Raw genomic sequence first — 21,546 nt, forward strand, 5'->3', positions numbered from 1 at the left:
TAAACACTTAAGAAAAAATTAGATAATAATTAGCTAATTATATTACACATGTTGAACAACCGTTATTGTTAGCTAAAGACCCTAGGTTACAAAAGATTTTTACAACAATCAGTAAATTATCAATTTAAAAAAGTTTCTAGAAATACTATCAAAGAAAATGCTTTAAATTTTTTATTCATATAAAGAAAATTTAATTTGTACTTTATCAAAACTTAATTTTAAAATTTCATTTACATCTGATATTTAGACCTCCAAATATAATATTAGTTATATTTGTTCATGGGGCATTTTATTGATAAAACTAGCTTTTACAATAAAGAATTTTAAGTTTTAGAATACCTGAATGGCCACATACTAACCCAACAATTAATGCTAGTAATAATGATTCAACTATAAATATTTTAAAGTCTCCATTAAGACCAAGTTTAAATGGTAAATCATATTAGATGTGTATGTCACATCTTAAATTTGTGTACAAGATTCTTTAAACATTATTTCACCTTACATTTTTAAAATTAGAAATTGTATTATGTATATTAGAAGTTCCAGAAAAAAAAACGCCCACGCTTCCAAACACTATCTAAATGAACCGTTGTAGTCTACAAGTGACATAAGAAGAGAGAATAGAGATTATCATTATCGTTATCCTCTAGGTGAGAGTTGTCAGCTGTGTAAGAAAAGCTTGAAAAGATGAGTGGCGAAGGTGACAAGTTGGGAGGGCAAAGGACGAGAGACCTCCAGAAGTGCCAATCCCTCCTAGAACAGTCTATAGAGTGATGTCTTGGTCCGAGATAATAAAGGGAGAAGAGTTCCAGTGAGCATAGATGATCGCGGAAGGGGATCATGGTTTCTATTGTGGCTGAAACTCCAAATCTATTGCAAGTTGACTCTGTTCAAATAGTGTGCTCCCAGGTAAAAACAGTGATGGTGATTCAAAGAGAGATGAATTGTGTTGGAAGGGGTGATGAGAGTCTTGAATTTGCGATCGTTGAAAAGCAATCTGATTGTTTTGTTGCATAAACTATCTACCAATGTTGGTTCATAACAACACTGTTATCGTTTTTCAAAAAAAAAAGCTAGGGATTTGAGAGAAATATGATTAGGCCAATGCAAGAGAGTGGAATATCTATCTCTAGGATAAAACAATCATCCAATTAATCTGGACCATTTGATAAGCATTGCTATATATTTTGGTATGATATTAGTATGCATCATCTTATGGGGTAATGTGTGCACATACATGAAAAGCGGTGATGAAAATCACCTTACCAAACAGTATAGTGTTGCTCACTACCTACGTGACAGAAACATTCCCAAACAAAATTAAAGCGTTTTTTTTTTCTTTTTTTTTGTGAAAAATGGGTCTTAGAATGCATAGGCATTTTTTCTTGAAACCTGGTCCCAAAAACGCCCACACTTCCAAACACCATCTAAATGAACCGTTGTGATCTACAAGTGACACAAGAAGAGAGAATAGAGATTATCATTATCGTTATCCTCTGAGTGAGAGCTGTCAGCTGCGTAAGAAAAGCTTGAAAAGATGAGTGGCGAAGGTGATAAGTTGGGAGGGCAAAGGACGAGAGACCTCCAAAAGTGCCAATCCCTCCTAGAACAGTCTATAGAGTGATGTCTTGATCCGAGATGATAAAGGGAGAAGAGCTCCAGTGAGCATAGATGATCGCGGAAGGGGATCATGATTTCTATTGTGGCTGAAGCTCCAAATCTATTGCAAGTTGACTCTGCTCAAACAGTGATGCTCCCAGGTAAAAACAATGATGGTGATTCAAAGAGAGATGAATTGTGTTGGAAGGGGTGATGAGAGTCTTGAATTTGTGATCGTTGAAAAGCAATCTGATTAGTTCATAGAGATGGAACCTGACATCTATGAATAAGATGTTGGAAGTTTTGTTGCATAAACTATCTACCAATGTTGGTTCATAACACTGTTATCGTTTTTCCAAAAAAAAAAAAAAGAAACTAGGGGTTTGAGAGAAATATGATTAGGCCGATGCAAGAGAGTGGAAGATCTATCTCTAGGACAATGCGAGCAAGAATCAATGCTTGTTGGGGTATATTAGATCCAAGGAAGAAATGAGTAATTATACTAGAAAAAAAAAAAGATTTTAAATAGAAACAAGAGAGCAAACCTGGTGGGTGGCAAAGATGCTGGACACATAGGAAGCACTATTGAAAACTCACTCAAGGCCAATTATTAACCTCTGAAGAAAATTGTCTCAATTAAGTGTAGTGTTAGCAATTTAAAAAAGGGGTTTTTACTGTTCAACCCATCCTAAAAAATCCTAGCTCCACCATACAGTTGGGGGTGTTAGACAATGTATGTCCTTAGTTTCAATTAGATTGATATAAAGATACATTTATTGTAAATAAAAGTGCATTATTGTTTCATGTTGATATTGGTATATTCCTGTGAAATTATCCTTTAAATTGGATACTTATGAGACTCGTGTTAATTTAGAATGTTCTCAGCCATTGGATAGACTTGGAGAGTCTATCCTGGCAAGGCTCACACTGATGTGCTACCAAAGAAATTAGAGTAACTTATCTTAGTTGTTAGGGTTAGACCCAAAGTACACGCAGTGTATGTTTGGTTGACTAAGCTTTGACCATTTTTTAGTTATGTCCCGAACCTTAGAGATTGATGGACAAAACTGTAAAGTTACACATAATCCCTAAACTTGATTATGGTACTGCTCTAGGTGTTGGGTTGTGTTGTCTTTGATGTGCCAATTAGTGAGATCCATTAAAGGTCAAAACTTGGGTATGCTGGAGCAGTCTGAGAATTTATTTAAGTGGGTGATCATATAAAATCAACCCCTTTGTCGGATAATGTGAATGATAGGGTTTTTACTCTCTCCGATGAAAACCTAAACTACTGGCAATGGGTTTCAACTACGTTTGAGATTTGGTTTTGCAAATATATATATATACACATATCATATAAATATATATACACATATTATATTTTATGAAAAATGTTTGCAAAATTTTTTAATTCCCAAGATCCATCCGAGTAGAGAGTGTGACACTGTACCTTGCAACTAAGGGAGAGGTCATTCCCTGTCGGGCAGTGTTTGATCATTATGGGTTGATTACCTTATGGGTTTTATTTTACTTAAGTCCATTATCCTTGGGTCTTGATAGGATGACTGGATTCAATGATCATTAGTGTAAATGTTGGGCCTGTTTTTGAGCCCATAGTGATGTGCTCAAGGGTTCACTATGTTTAATAGTGAATTCGGCCAAGCCTTTTAACAAAGACTGGGCTGATCTCATGTGGACTTATGTGAGGTCATGGTGGGGTCCCACGCCATAGAAATCAAACCTAACTTGGCCATGCAACACCCTTGGGTCGTGAGCCTTATAGATGATGGGCCTAAGGCCCATAATTAATGTGATTAATTAAGTTGTCATGTGACATGGGGAGAATCTGGGTTTGGATTTAGGTATAGAGCATATAATCTTATAAGAAGATAAGGTCTATCTCTAATTAGAGTCTAGATTCGATTTAGATTTGGATTATCTCCTAATTAGATTAGGAAATAGCTCCGTAAGAGATTATAAAAAGAGGGGGCGGACCAGTCCAAGACAGTTTCATATTTTGCAGTTTCTAGTTCTCTCTGCACCCTTTTGTCTCCCAGACTGATATAGATAAGTGTTCTTCTAATTTTTGCAAAAAAAAAAAAATTCAGAGGAATTTCATGCTCACCTCCCCAGTTTGATCTAAGTAGTTGGATTGCAATTTTACTAAAAACTGCATTGCTGAACCGACTTCAAGAATACACTACGCCATCTTCAGTGAATGCTGGTTTTAGGTCTGATTTGGGCGTGAACTTCCACTTTGGGATATGTGTTTGTGTCATCCGTGTTAGGTATACATCTCCCTCTTTGGTTGGTTTCAAATATAGTCTGATTCAGTGCAAGATCGATCTTGAAAAATATTGTTTTCCGAAACATAGGGAATTCGATTCCCGAAAAGATTAGAAAAATTTTGAAATTTTGCCCAACCATCTAACATGGTTCGGACATCCATATGGTGGATCCTAACCTTCCTTTAAGGGGTAGGTGCCAGATCGGAATTGATGCCAATTCACGAGCGAGTATGGGTGTTATAGGTGGAGGTGTTTATAGTTTTGATTTGTTATATGTCTGCAGTTTAATTCAGAATTCTGAGGTGGAGCAGTCTACTTATCCCTAAAAAAATTGAGACCTGGGCATCAACATTTTCTATTATAATTATAAGAGAAAGGGTGTAGATGGAAGGGTGTTAGAAATTTCAAGGGAGTTGACTACCATTATACAAAAAAGTAGGGCATAGATCAATAACTATAAAAAGTTTTAGGGAAGGTTTCAGCAATTTGCCAAAAATCTTTTTCTTTTTTTTTTTGGTATTTTAGGGTAACACACTAATAATTCCAAAGATAGGTGGTAACATGACTAAAAGTCCAAATCCACAGTTTTGCTAGGATTACCCACCTAACGTACCAACTCAGCCACCACTCATTCTAAACTTTCAAAGAGAAAAGGTCTAAACTCCCAAAATTTAGTGATCTACTAAAATATTGCTCGAAAGTTGTACTAAGGCCATGCTTAGGAGTGTATATGTTAAAAATAAGTGCTTATTTTTAAGTGCTCAAAATTTAGTGCTTATTCAATAAGTGCTCAAATAAGCACTTATTTCATATTGGGCCTTTAGTAGTCTTTTTCTCCAGTAAGTGCTTAAATAAGCATTTGTCACTATTTTGTCTATTTTTTTTTAATTTTCAAAATATACCCTTATGAAAGTACTTTTATAAAAAAACACTTCTATTATGAAAGTAATTTTATGAAAAACACTTTTACACGAAAGCACTTATATAAAAGTAATTTTATGAAAAGTACTACACGAAAACACTTTTATGAAAGCACTTTTACTTTATGAAGGCACTATAATAAAAGAACATTTATAAAAACACTTTTACGAAAGCATTTTTAAAAAAGCACTTTTATAAAAACACTTCTATAAAATTCACCTAGGGATAACTTTGGAAGAAAAAAAAGTAGGCTTAAAAAATAAACCATTATTTTTAAAATAAGCACTTATTTCAGACTTATTTTTTAAACACCAATAAGTTCTTAATGGTAATAGTCCCAACCCAGATAAACACTTAGTTCAAATAAACACTACTTTTTAAGTACTCCCAAACATGGCCTAAAAATTATAATCTATATATAACCTAAAAGCATAAGTCTGGATTGTTGTACATTTGCCAAATGGAATCTTTTTTTATATAACCTACATGAAATCTTATAATCTTATAATTTTTCCCTTTTCATGCTTTTAACCATTACCGTTACAAATTTAATTAATTACTATGATGTCATTAAATAAAACAAAAAAAAAAATCATAACTTATCCTTTCTCCTTTTCCTCTTTCATATTTGATACTAAACATGTAATTATTTGTAATGGTGCCACTACTAACTATTTACAATGATGCCACTAAACTTCTACCTTTTTCATAATTGTTAAAAATTGACTTTATCTCTCATTTTATTTACAATCGAGTCGTATTAGGCCATGCCGTACAAGTCGTGCTTCCCACCACTAGGATACTTTAGGGGTCAGTCCGAGTCCACACAAGCCCATTCCATGCTACAGGCCAAGTCTTAGGCCAGGTCGGGCCACAAACTGGGCTAACCCATGTTTTTTAAAAATTTTGAAAAATATAATGAAAATTTTAACATAAATTAAAATAAGTAGACAAAAAATTAAAAAAAGATCTTAACATTTTATTTTATATGAATTTTGATGTGTAAAATTGTTTATATATGCAATAATAAAATGAAATAATATAATCAAATTGATAATAAAATTATATATATATATATATTAATATATTGTATAATTATTGTATATAATATACGGCCCGGGTACATATTGTGCCACGGGCTAGGTCGGTCCATAGGCTGTCTTAGGCTAAGCTAGGCCACGAACTGGGTTAAGCCATGTTTTTTAAAAATTTTGAAAAAATAATGAAAATTTTAACATAAATTAAAAAAAATAGACAAAAAAATTAAAGATCTTAAAATTTTATTTTAACCTGAGCCCATACGGGGCCCATGCCATGCCACGGGTTGGGCTGGTCTGCGGGCTAGGTCTTAGGTTAGGCTGGGCCACAAACCGGGCTAATCTTGTTCATGGGCTCGGTAGTCCAGTAGTTTAGCCCGACCCATTAACAATAATAAATTAATTAATTAAAGAGAAAATTTCCAATCTATACCCTATACTTTGGTTCGAGTGACAATTTGGTCCCCAAACTTTAAAATGCAACAATCTAATACCCTAACTTTTGAAACGCGACAATCTAGTATTTGTCGTTAGGAGTGTAAACGGTATTCGACATAATCGAATCAAACTCGGATAATTCGAATATCTAATTGGTCGAATTCAGATATCCTATTCATACCGAATATTTAATTGGATTCGAATTTAGATATGACCTTATTCGATTCGATAAATATTCCAATTTGACCGATTATTTAATTCTTATATATAATATATAAAATATTTTGTATAATTTATATATAATAATTAAGTTATATAAATAATTTATATATTTATATACTTTATATCAATAAATATTTATTTTTTATATTTATTAATTATTTAAAATAATTAATTAATCAAAATTGAATTGAATCGAATATTCGAATATTTAATTGGATTTGAATTCGGATAATAATTTTCAATATTCGTCAAATATCGAGTCGAATTCAGATATTGAATTTTCTAATCGGATTTGAATTTGTATCCTAGTCGAATTCGATCCGTTTACACCCCTACTTGTCGTTAACTAGCTATTAAGTGACATGTGAAAAGACACAAATGCTCTTCAAATGTCATCTAATTTTCTTTATCAACCATCTGCTAAAATCATAACCAACCATTAAATTTTTCATTCCTCTTAGTTTTTCCCTCTGAGAGATAATCAATCAAATAGCAAACTAAACAATAATACGCTTGGGTTTTTTCTGGTACTGGTTACCAATCTTCCCAGCTCTGACTTCTCGGAGAGGAGAGAGAATGCGTATGCAAGGAAAACCAAATCATCTCCTTCTTCTCCCACTATCAACAAAACTCTAGAACTAAACATCGGTTTCTACGGGAACCTATTTGAAAAATAAGGCGTGTCTCATTATCAGGAGCAAAAACCTAAAAAAAGGCAAATGGGTTTCTAAAAGCAAACTGAATCAAGTGTTAAGGTCTCAAAAAGAATAAATCAAAGTCAAGGGGGAAAAAGATAGCATGAGTCACCACCAAATCAGCAAGACAAATCCAGTAACAAAAGGAATTGCTAGGAAGGGAGAAAAATAGCTGACCTCTCTACAAAATGATGAGACGATGCAACAGATGACAAAGAAGCTTTGGAAGAGGCATCATCGGCAACTGGTATGAGAAGCTCTCGATCCCTATCTCTACTCGCCATTGCAATAGATGATTTATCATCGCCCACCATCACCAGCAAACAGCTCCGATGGCTCCTCTCTAGGGGGAAATTCAAAGAAATTTGAGGCTCGCTGCTTTTTCCTCCCTTTCTTTCCTCTCGTATTTTATACAACTTTTGCAGAAAGAAAACAGGAATGCGTATGAAGACTTGAGTTAAGACTGCTTATTTAGTTGTATTGTATGCATAATCCACACGAAGAACTTACTTTTCTGGGTTCCTGTTTTTTTCTCCCTTTCTTTCTTCATCTTTAGTAGTTGTATTGTAATAATCTACACATTTCTCATTAGAATATAAATAAAGAAAACAAAAATGATATGGAGCAATTCCAACCATCCAATGAGTGGGTATGTCATAAAAGATTGCATTTTTGTCCATTTTATTTTGAAGGGTACTTTTGATATAATCAAAAGTCTTAAATTGCACATGAGGTCACGTGATATGCATAACTGACGGTCCATTAACAGCAGGTATTAGATTGTTGCATTTCGAAAATTCGAGTATTGAATTATCGCATTTTAAATTTCAGGGACCAAAATTTCACTTGTCAAAGTACATTGTATTGATTGAGAATTTTCCCTTAATTAAATAATTTGAGATAACCTTTACCAATCTTGTGTTGATAATACATAAAGTTTTATTTATTTATTTACTTATTTTACTAAATTATTTAATTAGTTAATAATTTAATAATCGAACAAAGTATTATTGCTAGCAAAGTAAGACATAGAATCGTGTATATATTAATATATATTTACTCCCTCACTTGATTTTCTATTTACCTTATTTATTTTATAATTTTATTTTTTATTAATTAAATTAATTATTATTTAACTATTTACAATTATTCCACTATATAAAACAAAAATACAATGACAAAAGTCATGTCTCCCTCTTTCACTCTATTGTCCCAATGAACGTGATTATTTATTTATTTATTATTTTATTAAATTAAATATATTATTATCTATAAATTATTTATTTATTTTAAATTTATCTTTTTTCAACAAACTTTTAATTAAAAATTTTATTTTTTGCAAACTTTTTCTCATATAATAATTTACCTTGGACAAGCCACTTACCATCATGTTTTACCCCTTCCCTAATAACAATAAGAGGAAATGGGAAACAATAAAGAAATTTCTTATTATACGTAGTTTGTGACAGCATTTGCTGATTTGGGAGGCTTTCAGAAATCAGAAAAAAAAATAAAATAAGGGTACTAATTTGGGAAAGATAAAGTTGGAAATCAAACTTTTTTTTTTTTTAAATTCTAAAGTCATCCCTTTCAACATTTTAATCGGAAAATCGAAATAGGGAATAAGCTGGAAAGGTTTTAAAAGACCTAAAGTGAAGGTGAGGCAAAAGTAGGGTGCCGAGGATGTTTACATATACATATATAAATACAAATTATTTTTTTAAAGTCAGTTTACATATTTTTTGCCACATGTATTCTTCAAATGTGAATATTATGCTTTTGAAACTTGAATCGTTCTTTTATATTTTGTTTCATATTTATAATTTTTTCTTTCTAGATTATCTAAATTAGACATCACCTAGACATGCAAACTAAAATTGCTCGTAATATTTTAAGCATTAAAGATACAATTAATTTGTTTTCACACACACACAAAAAAAATTGTTTTATATCAACTTTTTATATTTACTTTCATATTTTTTAATGTTTTAGTTATTATTTTAAGCAGGCTTCCAATCTCTTCTCTTTCTCCAAAAAAAGTACACGGGTTCTTCGAAATCCCAACTTGTAATAGAAAAATCATGTGAACATGGAAAATTTTCTCTTCCAAATACGAACGAGAGAAAATCAGAAACATAATATCAACAGTAGCAACTAGTAACCCTCACTTTGAGCTTTGACATGAAAGAAAAATTGTGCATGATTACATTTATTATATTACTCCATCTGAGATTTGGGGTTTCATCTCTCCATCGAAATGGGCTTGGGACCTTTGGGTTGGAGGAGGTTAAAAGAAGATTTTTTTTTTTCTTTTTGCTTTCTTTACTTGTTTTTTAAACAATTTTTATTTTTTGATAGAGGATTAAGTCCAATCTCCATTACCCATTAATAAAAATGAGAATGGTTCATTGGTTATTGTCAAAAGAACTTGATTTCATATTTCCACTTTTATTCCTGCTATCAATATATATCCATTTTTACCCTTTGTCAAAACATCAATATTTACTTAGAATTCACTCCATTTTCTTGTTGTTTTCCGATAATAAGATTGAACATTGTAGAATATTTTTCTTCTTTCACACTAAAAGATGAGGATTCGATGAAATTCAACGAGTTTCATCTTGTAAAATGATCTGGATGTGTCTCAGAATTCCATTTCGTTGATTCCTTGGCTTTAGGAAGCTGCTAAGAAATATGGTTGTTGTAGTGAATTCCCTATCTCCTTCTTTAGTTAATTTCTGATTCTATTTTTGTTCTGCTAAGAATTTTATTCCGAGTAGAAACATATTAAATTCATAGTTTAGAGAGGTAGGAAGATCATTTGTGCTTTTCTGGCCTCTCTGAGAAGCTAGAGTGATGATGACCTTTGCAATCAAGTTCATTGCTGGTTCGGGAATTCTCCATCCCCTCTGGAATTTTTCGTAGTTGGATTTTTTTTGTGTATTCTTCTTTAATTTTGATTGTTTATACTTGACATTGCTACAAAAAGAACATGTCTGCAATTAGAGTCATGGAGAGGTTAAGGAGGCCTAAGATTCAAAGTGAATTAGACTTTTTCTTAAGAGTATTTATGTTACTACATGTTGAATCCTGCCCCTACTTTGCTAAGCCAAAATCTGGCTATTTGTTAAATATCTTTTCTTTTTTCTTTTTGAATTATTTTACTAAAACCCTTTCATTTGTTTTCAATTTCATAGAAAGGGCTTTTATTAATAAAGTAAAATTAAGATAAGATTAGAGATATAATTGTTCTCATATATTATGATAAATTTAAATTTAAATTTTTGTTCAAAACACTTTATGCATGATTACCCTTCTATGATATATTTTTTTAATGATTCCTTCCACAAGCAACAGGTCTTGTAGATTTTGAATTTTGACATAATTTTGATGTTTTGATGGTATGAATATTGAACAGATTTGCCACTCAGTTTGATCAATTTAGTGTGGGTAAGTTATTGTAGAGAGTTCAATTAAAGTTTTTCAACGGTACCGACATTATTTTGATAATTTCAATGTTGTCAACATTACAGGGTTTTGCTCGTTTTTTGGATTGTAGGTTGTATTATTTTGTTTGATATTTTAAATTTAATTATAAAAAGGTTGAGTAATTATCCAATAATTGGTTTTAGAAATAATTAAAAATGAATTTCAATTATTTGTTTATATTAATTATATTCTATTTTTATCCATGCATCACATAGGCCTTTTACTGGTGATCGTTAAAAATAATTAATGGCCTAGTTGGACTTGGACAACTTCCATAAATGGTCACTAATGCATGGAAGGAATGTTCTAAATAACAAAAGTTCTCCGACGGCTGCATCTATTTACGGTTAAACAACTATATACTTCAAGGGCAACCGCAATTTCAACCACATTCCACTCTGTATTGAGAACATCTTCCAACGAATAATAAATACAAGTACATGAGATGTTCTTCATGTGTGATCAGGACACGCTGTGAGGTTGGAGTGAAGCGTGCTGAGTGAGGCGCAGTTCTGGACTCACTCAATGGACATTGTGAGGAAGATCTTTACTTCCAGCAAACGTGACGGATCCTAGGGTGTGTTGAAACACACTAGATTATTGTACGTTCATCCTGAGTTCTAATGGAACCCTAACAACCTCTTTAAACCAGAATTGTAGTAGGCTATGAAAAGAGGACTCCAGATCTCCTGTCCACAAGAACTCTGTCTCACAACACAATACCTTCGTGCATTGGCAACATCTCCCCATGCATAATATTATATAGGAGGATGAGATGTTCCTCGTGTGTGAGTGATGTTATGTGGATAGACGTGGGCTGGAGATTGGACCTTGAAAAGAGAGAGGTGCCAATCCACAACAGTTTTTGCAAGGGTCCTGTTACAGTATTACCAACCAAATTTCTCTCGTGATTGGTATATGCCCACGTATGTTTGCATGGTCTTCCATTAACTCTACTCAGCATGGTTTTTTGTTTTGTTTTGCTCCTCACAGAATGCACCCCAGACCAACCTCACAGCATTTGCAACCACAATTCGAGAATCTCTCATACTTACATGTTGACATTCATGTGGAGATATTCCCAATGGAATGCATGGCTGCAACGTAGTGTGAATAAGGTTCAAAGTATCGATACAAGCTGGTAGGGCATTTCAGCCTGTATTGGTACTTTTCTGTAAGTTTTATTTATTTTTTTCAAAATCGGTTCACAGAAATCGGTTTAAGGCCCGACTACCCTCTGAACCATGGTCTGACCTGATACAACCCCTGGAGGAGTGTATCGGGAAGCCATTGGCACGATACGTATCGTCCGATACGGACCGATACACGTCGATACTTTGAACCTTGACTGTGAGGTTGGTGTAAGGAGCAAATCCGTTTACATCATCATGAGGTTGCTCACTTGTTCAGAATATGGTGCTTTAAGGTCTTCTAATCTAATCAGTAACAAAATTCAGCAGCATGACTTGAGATGTTTCACTTCAATCTTCTTTCATTCTTCCCGCTTAGAAGTTGAGGTTGAGGTGAAGGTGAATCTCAAAAGACTAAAACTTGCATGGAAATCTTGTATGAAATATTTGATCAATAATTATGTTCTGGGTATGACAGTGGGATGAAATCAACCTCGCCTGAACTGCAAAGTTCACCTTCCCATCTAAATGAATCATCCACAACCTTGTATTGTATATGAAGCCTCAAGTTCTGAACAAAAATGTTATCATGATATTCTGAGCAACAAGATTCATCGGTGTGCCAAGGTCTAGTATTCATTTGGGAACACATAAGCTTTGGTATTCCATTTGTTGTGCCATGTGATGGAATGTCCTGATGCCTTTCTTCCTGCCATTCTGGCTATAAGATGAAGTGATGAAACGAAGGGAAAGAAATTAACAGTGGGTGACAAATAATTTATTTGTTGATAGAATGTATGTAGTAGGCAAAGTCACCATCGTTTGAACAAATGGAGGAACCAATAATGGCCAATGAAAAGATCTAGTGTGATAAATGCCTCAAAATTTTTCTCTTAAACCACACAAAACTGGTATATTCAATTACTGAGTTTTACCCATCTGCTCCATTTCTTCAAGAATTCACCAATAAGCAAGCGAGAAATTCTCTAGAATTTATCTTGAAATATTAAAGCTGTGTTCGTTTGATAGAAAATACATGAGAAACACCTGGGAGGCTTCTAAATCTTCCATCAAAAGGCTTACATCATTTAGTAGGGCCGGAACTTCCTAGCAGCCCTCAGTTGTTGTATCCGCTTTCTATCCTGCTGAAATTTGTTTTGCAACATCACAATCTCTGCACAGATTAAATGTTTTGATTCAGTCTACATTCAATAGATACCATATAGGCCCACAAGGTCCTTCAACATTTGATAACATATAACTGAATAGGATAAGCAGATCATAGCAAATAACCATATAACAGAATGAGAAGGCAGAACACGAAAAACCAATTATCTGCTATGGATGCAGACGTGGGTATTGCACCCATAGGATTTAAAATATATAATTGATCAGGCAAAGCCCATTAGCACAAGAGGGAAAACGATCATTATTGCAGAAATGAAAACAGTTTTTTTTTTTTTTGATAAGTTAAAGGAAAAAATTTTGATCAGTAAAGGCTAAATGAAAACAGGTTCTCTTACAAGGTTATGACACAAATAGCTTTGCTGGCATTTAATTGGAGATAAGTGTTTATGTATTGTAAGTTGAAATAATTGATACACAATTGCATATTTTATCCTCCATCTTATGTGCCCAAGGCAGCATAAACATGGGACCCCAACAAACTTGATTAGCATGCTAGAATAATATAATTGACTACATATAGATTATAAGCTCAACCCACTAAGACGGTATAAAAAAGCTGGAAAGGGTTAAAACAAATAAACATGGGCTTACCCTGAGGTTTTGGTTGCATCTTGCATGTCTAAAATGTACCAGAACCGCATATTAAATGTCATATTTTTTTTTCTTGAAATACAAAGTTCATGTGTGTCAGCATAGTAACCAGTTTCCTATTTCCTCATGAATTCAACTCAACTCAACAAAACCTTATCCCAACCATACGATCCAGCTATAGTCAACAAAGTGTAAAGGTTTATATTAAACAGCTAGGTGTAAGCAATTGGGAGAATGCACAACAAACTCAAAGGATTGCCTTCCACTATAAATTATGGTTCCACCACTCCACTGCAACACATGAATGTCTAGGAAACCAATCTTCTAGACACCCATGTGAACAAGATGATCAATACAAACAATGTAGTCAATGCATGAAATAAGTATAGCCGGTACAACAAAAGTAGATGCAAAATAAGTATAGCTGCAGCATTGGGTGGTTTGGACACTACAAATGGAAACCATATATATCTACACTGTCTTGGATTTGACAGGTAAAAAGACAAGCTGAAGGAAATATTAATATTCATGATCAAGTATTTCAGAAAGAAAAATGTAAGCTAAACTTTCAGTAATTGTACCATACCATTCCTCTGGGCTTCCCTTCTCTGAAATCTGTAGAAATCAAGACCTACTTCTTTGCTTTTCTTTTTGGCCATTTTCTCAACCACAGCAGCCTGGGCAACAGAACCCACTCTTATCCCACTTTCGGAATCAGTTGTCTTCTTCCTGCCTTTATGGTGAACCACAACTGTCCATCCTCCTTCGGCAGCCTGGGTTTCTCTCTGTTTTTTCTCCTATATTTATTGAAAAGCAATTAAATGGCTAGGCCCTTCAAAATTTTATAAACTGCATCCCAACTAGAAGGACAAGGACCATAAAGAATAACTCTACACATAGATGTATTAAACATGTTGCAGACATGAACGATTCTATATGTAACTAGACAATATCCTACATCTTAAGACATACCATGTAGCCCTTGGATATCAAGTTACTCTCTGCATAAATAAATACAGAACTAAATATAATGTTCTTCCAAAAAATAACAAACATGATTAATTACCTCTTGAAATAATAGTATGTGTATACCAAGAGAAGGATGGTCAATCAAATTAATTCCGATACCATTGGTTCCTCAGTAATAAACAAGAAAGAGGACGAAAGAGGGAGACTGAGCTTGAAAGGTCCATTTAGTTTCAGGAAAACTAGTAAAAAGATCAAAGTGATGATTTAAACATACTTATGTCTGGTCAAAGGGTTGCTACTGTAAATTTTTATTTAATAAGGGGACTGTTAAGATGTGCCGAATAGGGGTAGTTTAGTCTTCTTCTGTTTATTAAGTAACTAGCTTATGTGGCAGTGTTATTAGAGTTACTCTGCCCCACACTTAAGTAAGGTCATTTCTGTCTTTGTAAATATTATTAGAATCTAATATAGATTAAGGGGGTCAACTGGATGGGTCAACCATCAGATTTTCGACAGACCCTTCTTCTTCTCTTCTTCTTCTTCTTCTTCTTCTTCTCTTCCTGTTCGGACTACTGTAGCAACAGTCGAAACATGGTATTAGAGCCATGCTCCTGACCTAAGTCAGTTGCTTCAACCTATGGGTTAAAGCAATCTCCACGTGCTTGGTTTGGGAAATTCGGCGAAGTGGTGAAGAGTTTTGGAATGAAGCAATGCCAGGTTGATCACTCAGTGTTCAACTATGACTCAGAAGCTGGGAAGATTTTATTAGTGGTCTATGTGGATGATATTGTCATCACTGGTAGTGATAAATTGGGGATTGGCAAACTAATGGTATTTCTGCAAAATCATTTTCAAACAAAGTATCTTGGAACATTAAAGTATTTCTTGGGAATAGAGGTTGCCAGGTCAAAACAAGGTGTGAATTTGTGCCAAAGGAAATATGTCCTTGATCTATTGGAAGAAACAGGATTGTTAGGTGCAAAACTGGCTGAGACCCCTATGGAACCAAATGTTAAGTTGAGTAGTGATACAGGAGAAGTATTTGAAGATCCTGGAAGGTATAAATGACTAGTGGGAAAGCTAAACTATCTGACTATCACGAGACCCGACATCTCCTTTGCAGTCAGTATGGTGAGCCAATTCATGCAGAACCCTCGTATACCTCACTGGGATTCAGTCCTTAGAATTGTGAGGTATCTGAAAGGAGCTCCAGGCCGTAGGCTATTGTATAAACCAGGAGGAAAACTTGAAGTAGTTGGGTATACAGATGTAGACTGGGCAGGCTCAGTGAGTGACAGAAGATCTACTACAGGCTATTGCACATTTCTGTGAGGAAATCTTGTGACATGGAAGAGTAAAAAGTAGACGGTTGTAGCCAGAAGTAGTGCTGAAGCCGAATATAGGGCCATGGCTCACACTACCTGTGAATTAGTGTGGCTGAGGAATCTCCTAAGAAATTGGGTTTCACATGGATAAACCTATGAAATTGTACTGTGACAACCAAGCTGCACTACATATCTCATCCAATCCTATATTTCATGAGAGAACAAAGCACATAGAGGTTGATTGCCACTTTGTGAGAGAGAAGGTTCTTGCCAGAGAGATAAATACAGAACATGTGGACTCCAATGACCAGTGGGCAGATTTGTTTACAAAAGCTCTAAGCTCAGGGAAAGTGAACTATCTATGTAACAAGCTGGGATTATATGACATATATTCTCCAACTTGAGGGGGAGTGTTAAGATGTGCCGAATAGGGGTAGTTTAGTCTTCTTCTGTTTATTAAGTAACTTGCTTATGTGGCAGTGTTATTAGAGTTACTCTGCCCCACACTTAAGTAAGGTCATTTCTGTCTTTGTAAACATTATTAGAATCTAATATAGATTAAGGGGGTCGACTGGATGGGTCAACCATCAGATTTTCGATAGACCCTTCTTCTTCTTCTCTTCTTCTTCTTCTTCTTCCTGTTCGGACTACTGTAGCAACAGTCGAAACAGGGACCAACTACCCTGATCTCTTGGCTCTTACTATTCTGTTTCCTTCTTGTCTCTCATTCTTCACTTTCCATTCTCTTTGTCATCATCATCACCAAAACCTTATCCCAACTATATGGAGTCAGCCACATGAATCTTGTTTCACTATTCCATTTGGTTTAATGCAACATCTCTCACTTAATTATAAGTGTTTAAATCATTTCTTACTACTTTGACCCATGTAACAACTTTCTCTTTTTCTATTTACCATATATCTACTCTGCACCTGAGATCAACCTAGCTGATATTAAAGTAACCTGAAGCAATCTTACAGATCATGATCAATAGAGACTTGCTGACATAAGCAAGCTGTATTTATTTATTTTTTGATAGGTAAAAAACAAAGATTTTATTAAAATAAAAGAGGATACAAGAAGAAGGTGATGAGTCATCACCCCTTACAATCATGAATTGTCATTCCTTTAATAGCAGAATTCATGGGGTTTTCTTTTTAGTAATGATCTTGTTTGAGCCATTGAAGTTGGACCTGTTTACATTATCTTTTTTTTTTTTTTTTTTGAGAAACTAAAGAAAATTAGTTGGTGATGTCTTAAAGATTAAGCCATTCATGTTCAAGTATAACTATTTTCTGAGAAATTTGGCTTTATAAAATAGTTTTGAGTGAAACCACACCAATTCACTCCATATAGCTTCTTTGGAGAGAATAAAGCTGGTCTTATGCAATTCAGTTGAAGCTTGTCTGAGTGTTTTAGACATTTTTTAATGGACTTTGTGTGTTTTAGACTTCACAAGAAAGAGTTGTTGTATAAGAAAGAAATAAAGAATAAAGAAATAACTGAACATAACCAGGATTTACAAAACTAAACTTTCATTCATCAAATTAACTCTTTTAATTTTCAATTGCAATGGCTCAACATAAGGGCTTAGATCCCCCTTTATAGGATCCAATTTGGACTAGGAAAGACCAGAAAAAATCCCCAAGGGCTTGGGCCCTAGTCCTTGAAAGCATGGAGAAAAAGCTCTCGGTGGAGAACCCCTTGAAAGGTGGGGGAGAACCCCTCGGTGGAATTAGCAATGTTGGGGGGGGGGGGGGGGATAGTAGGGAAGGCGAGAAGGAAATTGTGTAAGGAAAAGGAAAATAAGGGGTTTGACACAGGTACCACATAGGAGGAGCACAAAAAAGACTGTTTGGAGGAGCAGAGGGGGGAAGAAAAGGTAGCAGTGAAGGGAAGAGAAGGAGTACAAGGGGTTTCAGAGGGGGTGCACAAGAGTGACCTAGAAACTAATACTTTGGTCGAGAACGAGGTGATAGTGGGTAAAATCTTTGGGTTTTTTTTTTTTTTTTGGGGGGGGGGGAGAGGAAGATGTTGCAAGGAGGGATTTCGAACAGCTTGAGAAAGCCAGGAGGGAAGAGAAGATTAAGAGAAGAACAAACAGTGGTGGGTTGTTTTTGTTCTTCAGATTTGTATTCAGTATTTTGCTTTTGTTTGTATGGACCTTTTGTTGGTCTCTTGTTGCTTTATAGTGTTGAGGTGCCTTCTTGTCACCTCCTACTCTTCTATAACCTTTTTTTTCTTTTAATAAAATTTCTTTTATTAAAAGATCTCCTCCTGGAACATGAAATATCTATCTAAAGGTGGAAGGATGGCCTTGATTAAAAGCTGTCATTCTCACTTTCCATCTTACCATGTCTTTGTTTCCTATTCCAATGAAAGTTGCTAATAGAATTAAGAAGTTGCAAAGGGATTTCCTGTGGCATGGATGGCAGGAGGAGAACAAAATTCGTGTAGTGAATTGGAATCAGATCTGCCTTCCTCTTAAGGAAGGGGGCTTGAGCATCAAGAAGAATAAAGATGTTAATATTGCCTCGCTTGGGAAGTGGGTATGGATGCTTGGGGTGGAAAGATAGAAGTGGTGGAGGAGGCTGCTTGCCACTAAGTTTGGGGTCTCCAGAACAGATTGGACTTCAGAAGATCCCCTTGCTTCCTATGGCTACTCTGTATGAAAAGAGATAAAATTTTACAGCTCTTTCTCTAAAGGGATAGGATACACGTTGGGTGATGGGGAGAGGCTGAGATTTTGTCTGGGTAATTGTGCACAATGTTTTAAGGTGCAAGGTGAAAAAAAAAAGGCAAAAGGCTTTTTGCAGCAAGGTGCAAACAGAAAATAGTATTAATTAAAAAAATGTAAACTTTAATTTTAAACACAGTTTTAAAAAACCTATTAGCTCAAATTAAAATGCATAAACATAACACAGAAAACATAGGCAAAGTGAGGATGCAAAGATAATGCAATGTTAAACATGTTATATTCATAATTTGCAAGCTGCCCTTGTACCAAGCCCCTTGAAGCAAACCTAGCATGTTTGGTATTGCCTCAAGGGACTTGGTACAAATTAACAAAGGCAGCTTGCAGAAATAGCAATACAACATGTTTAACATCGCATTAGCTATTTGAAGTAATGTGATTGAGAAAGAAATAAACAGGTTGAAAATTTCATATGCTTGAATTGTTGAGTGCTTGAACATGTTTTATATGTTATTCTTGATTTTATCTTTGCATCCTCACTTTGCCTATGTTTACTGTATTATGTTTATGCATTTTAATTTGAGCTAATAGGTTTTTTAAAACATTGTGTTTAAAATTAAAGCTTGCATTTATAATTAAATACTATTTTTAATTTCTTTTAAAACACTGGAATTGATTATGTGGAGGAGCATGAGAGCAGCAGTCTTATGATCTGTATGAAAGAAAAGAAAAACAACAGTCATCAACAACAAATAAAGAACTATGGTGAACATTCTTGATTTGATTACAAACCAGATGGATCATTGAACCAAGACAAGAAAAAGAGTATAGGGATTTCAGAAATGATGACTTTTTCTCAGAAATTAGCAAGTGATGGATGCTTCTTCATCCCAAAGAATTGTTATCACCAGATTGGATACCACAACCCATGTAAACTCTGAAACTAAACTTTGATAGCTTCTGCATGGGGAATCTTGATCAATCATTTTTTTAACAGTAAATGATGATTTTTATTAATTATAAGAAATGTATAGAGTTAAGGTACAAGGTTTACACTCTTGTACGCAAGGCAGAAAAAGTTGAATACATCTAGCATAATGCCAACCCTTTCCACACATGATTCTATGTTAGACTAGTGGATAAATGCAAATATTCATGTCCTTTTCAGAAATCCACGTCACTGTGAATAATCTCAAGCAGTAGTGTCAACAAGTATTTTTGACGCATAAGAGAGGGAAGGTACCTGTTCCTCCTGTTCCTCGCAGGAAATTATGAATTCATCAATTCTTTGCTTCAACATATTCAATCCCGGTCTCCTTTCATGATATTCCACTATCCACTCTGTAATCAAAGAAATTTCTAAGCAAAGCATGCAACCCATAAAGCAAGCAGATTAATTTCACAAATCGGAGATTCTCGCTAATGCTTACTCAATTAAAATTAGTTATAAATCTATAGAAACAACATCTCAAGGGCTTCCCTTAATCAGCCCATAAGTAGAAAGGAACAAAGGGATCAGGGTCAAACTTGCAATGACAGTTCCAAGTTAACCGAGGAATGGGGACACTTAGAAAATCCAAAGCCACTGATTCTCTATTTCTGTCTACAGTCTTATGCTTAGCTCTAGTGACAAATTTAGAGCAAAATATGACACCCACAAAGCAGAAAGATCCATTTAACAAGTTCGAGACTTGTTTACTCAAGAAGAATTACCGGTAAATGCCGCATCAACATCTCAACTGCTAGAAATAATCACTTGGGTGGAAGAAGACCCAGGGAGAGCAAGCACAAGCAGATAGAGGTAAGGTACCAAGTACAAAGTTACCATTGCTTACTTTTCAGTCCTTTCGAGCAGTCTTCATATCCTGAAGTAACATGATAAACCTCCTCCGGTTCAGCTTCCTCTCTGTTGCCCACTGATAACTTGCTACGCTTCAGGCAATGTTTCTCCATTATTGCAGTTTTCTTGGGCTCATCTATCAGCAAAACCAAAGAAGCAAACCATATGAGTTTGTCAACTGCGAGATTTCTTCTGTTTTTTTGACTTTTGACGAACGAGAACGGAGAGAGAAAACAGAGAAGGGAGAGAAAGGGCTTCTTTGAACTTTGAAGGTTTTGGCTCAGCCGCTGAAGCGAGGCGATTGGAAGTTGGAGAAGCGAGGCGTAATTGGGGCAATTGCTAGTGGTGGACACGAACCGACCTCTTCACGAGCTATTCGAGCTCACTCGTGCAAAGCTCAGTTCGGTTCGACCCAGATCGAGTTTTGAGTCGAATACGAGCCTCATATATGGCTCGTCTGTCAATCGAGCCGAAGTCGAACAGTTTAAAGTTCGGTTCGTTAGGCTCGCGAGTTTAACGAGCCTCTATATGTATATATTTATATTATACATATTATATATATATATATAAGTATATATACCTTTCTAGAAAATTTTAGGGAAAAGTAGGGAGACACGTTGAAGAATTCTGAATTCCAGCCCCCCTTCTATAAGTAGCCCTGTCCCCTCCTATAAACCACATCCCTCCCATGAATTTGGCATCAATTCAGTGTCATGATGCATTCCCCCTCTACTTTGGGCCTAGTAAATTCTGAGCAGGGCTGATTTGTACTTCACTCAAAATTTTATTGGTAAGGACATAGTTATACCATAGTCCCTATACAGTACATTTACTTCTTAGAGACTAGAGAGAGAGAAAATATCCCTCTTCGACTCTTCATCTTCTTCGATAAAAAAACCTAAGTGGCTAAACCCTTTCTTTCTCGTCCCTTCTTCATCTCAAGTTTTGTTCGCTGCAGCTCAGCTCTCACAACACTCACCGGTAGGCGGCCGATGGTCTCAGGCTCTCAGCTCTCACCTAGTTATCGAAAGTGGGAGGAGCCTTCGGTCTCAGGCTCTCTACTCTCAGAGTTTCGACGCCTCTGGTTCTGGATCTCTCCCACTCTCTTCTACAAT

At 35.1% G+C, this 21,546-nt stretch overlaps 1 protein-coding gene across 1 annotated transcript; it reads right to left on the bottom strand.

Moving 5' to 3' along the window:
- Window positions 1-12,707: 12,707 nt before the first annotated feature.
- Window positions 12,708-20,921, bottom strand: LOC148844244 (ribosomal RNA-processing 7 protein). The gene is made up of 4 exons (XM_088959952.1): window positions 20,427-20,921; window positions 19,835-19,932; window positions 14,188-14,398; window positions 12,708-12,996 (listed from the first exon to the last, which is right to left on the bottom strand). Exons 1-4 carry the CDS (start codon window positions 20,542-20,544, stop codon window positions 12,911-12,913), a joined length of 513 nt encoding a protein of 170 aa, XP_088816078.1. The 5' UTR covers window positions 20,545-20,921; the 3' UTR covers window positions 12,708-12,910.
- Between the last annotated feature and the right edge of the window lie 625 nt (window positions 20,922-21,546).

This window comes from Nelumbo lutea, chromosome 8 (genome assembly GCF_056320005.1).
Source record: "Nelumbo lutea isolate HS-2025 chromosome 8, American lotus-T2T, whole genome shotgun sequence".
In the NCBI taxonomy this organism is placed as follows: Eukaryota; Viridiplantae; Streptophyta; class Magnoliopsida; order Proteales; family Nelumbonaceae; genus Nelumbo; species Nelumbo lutea.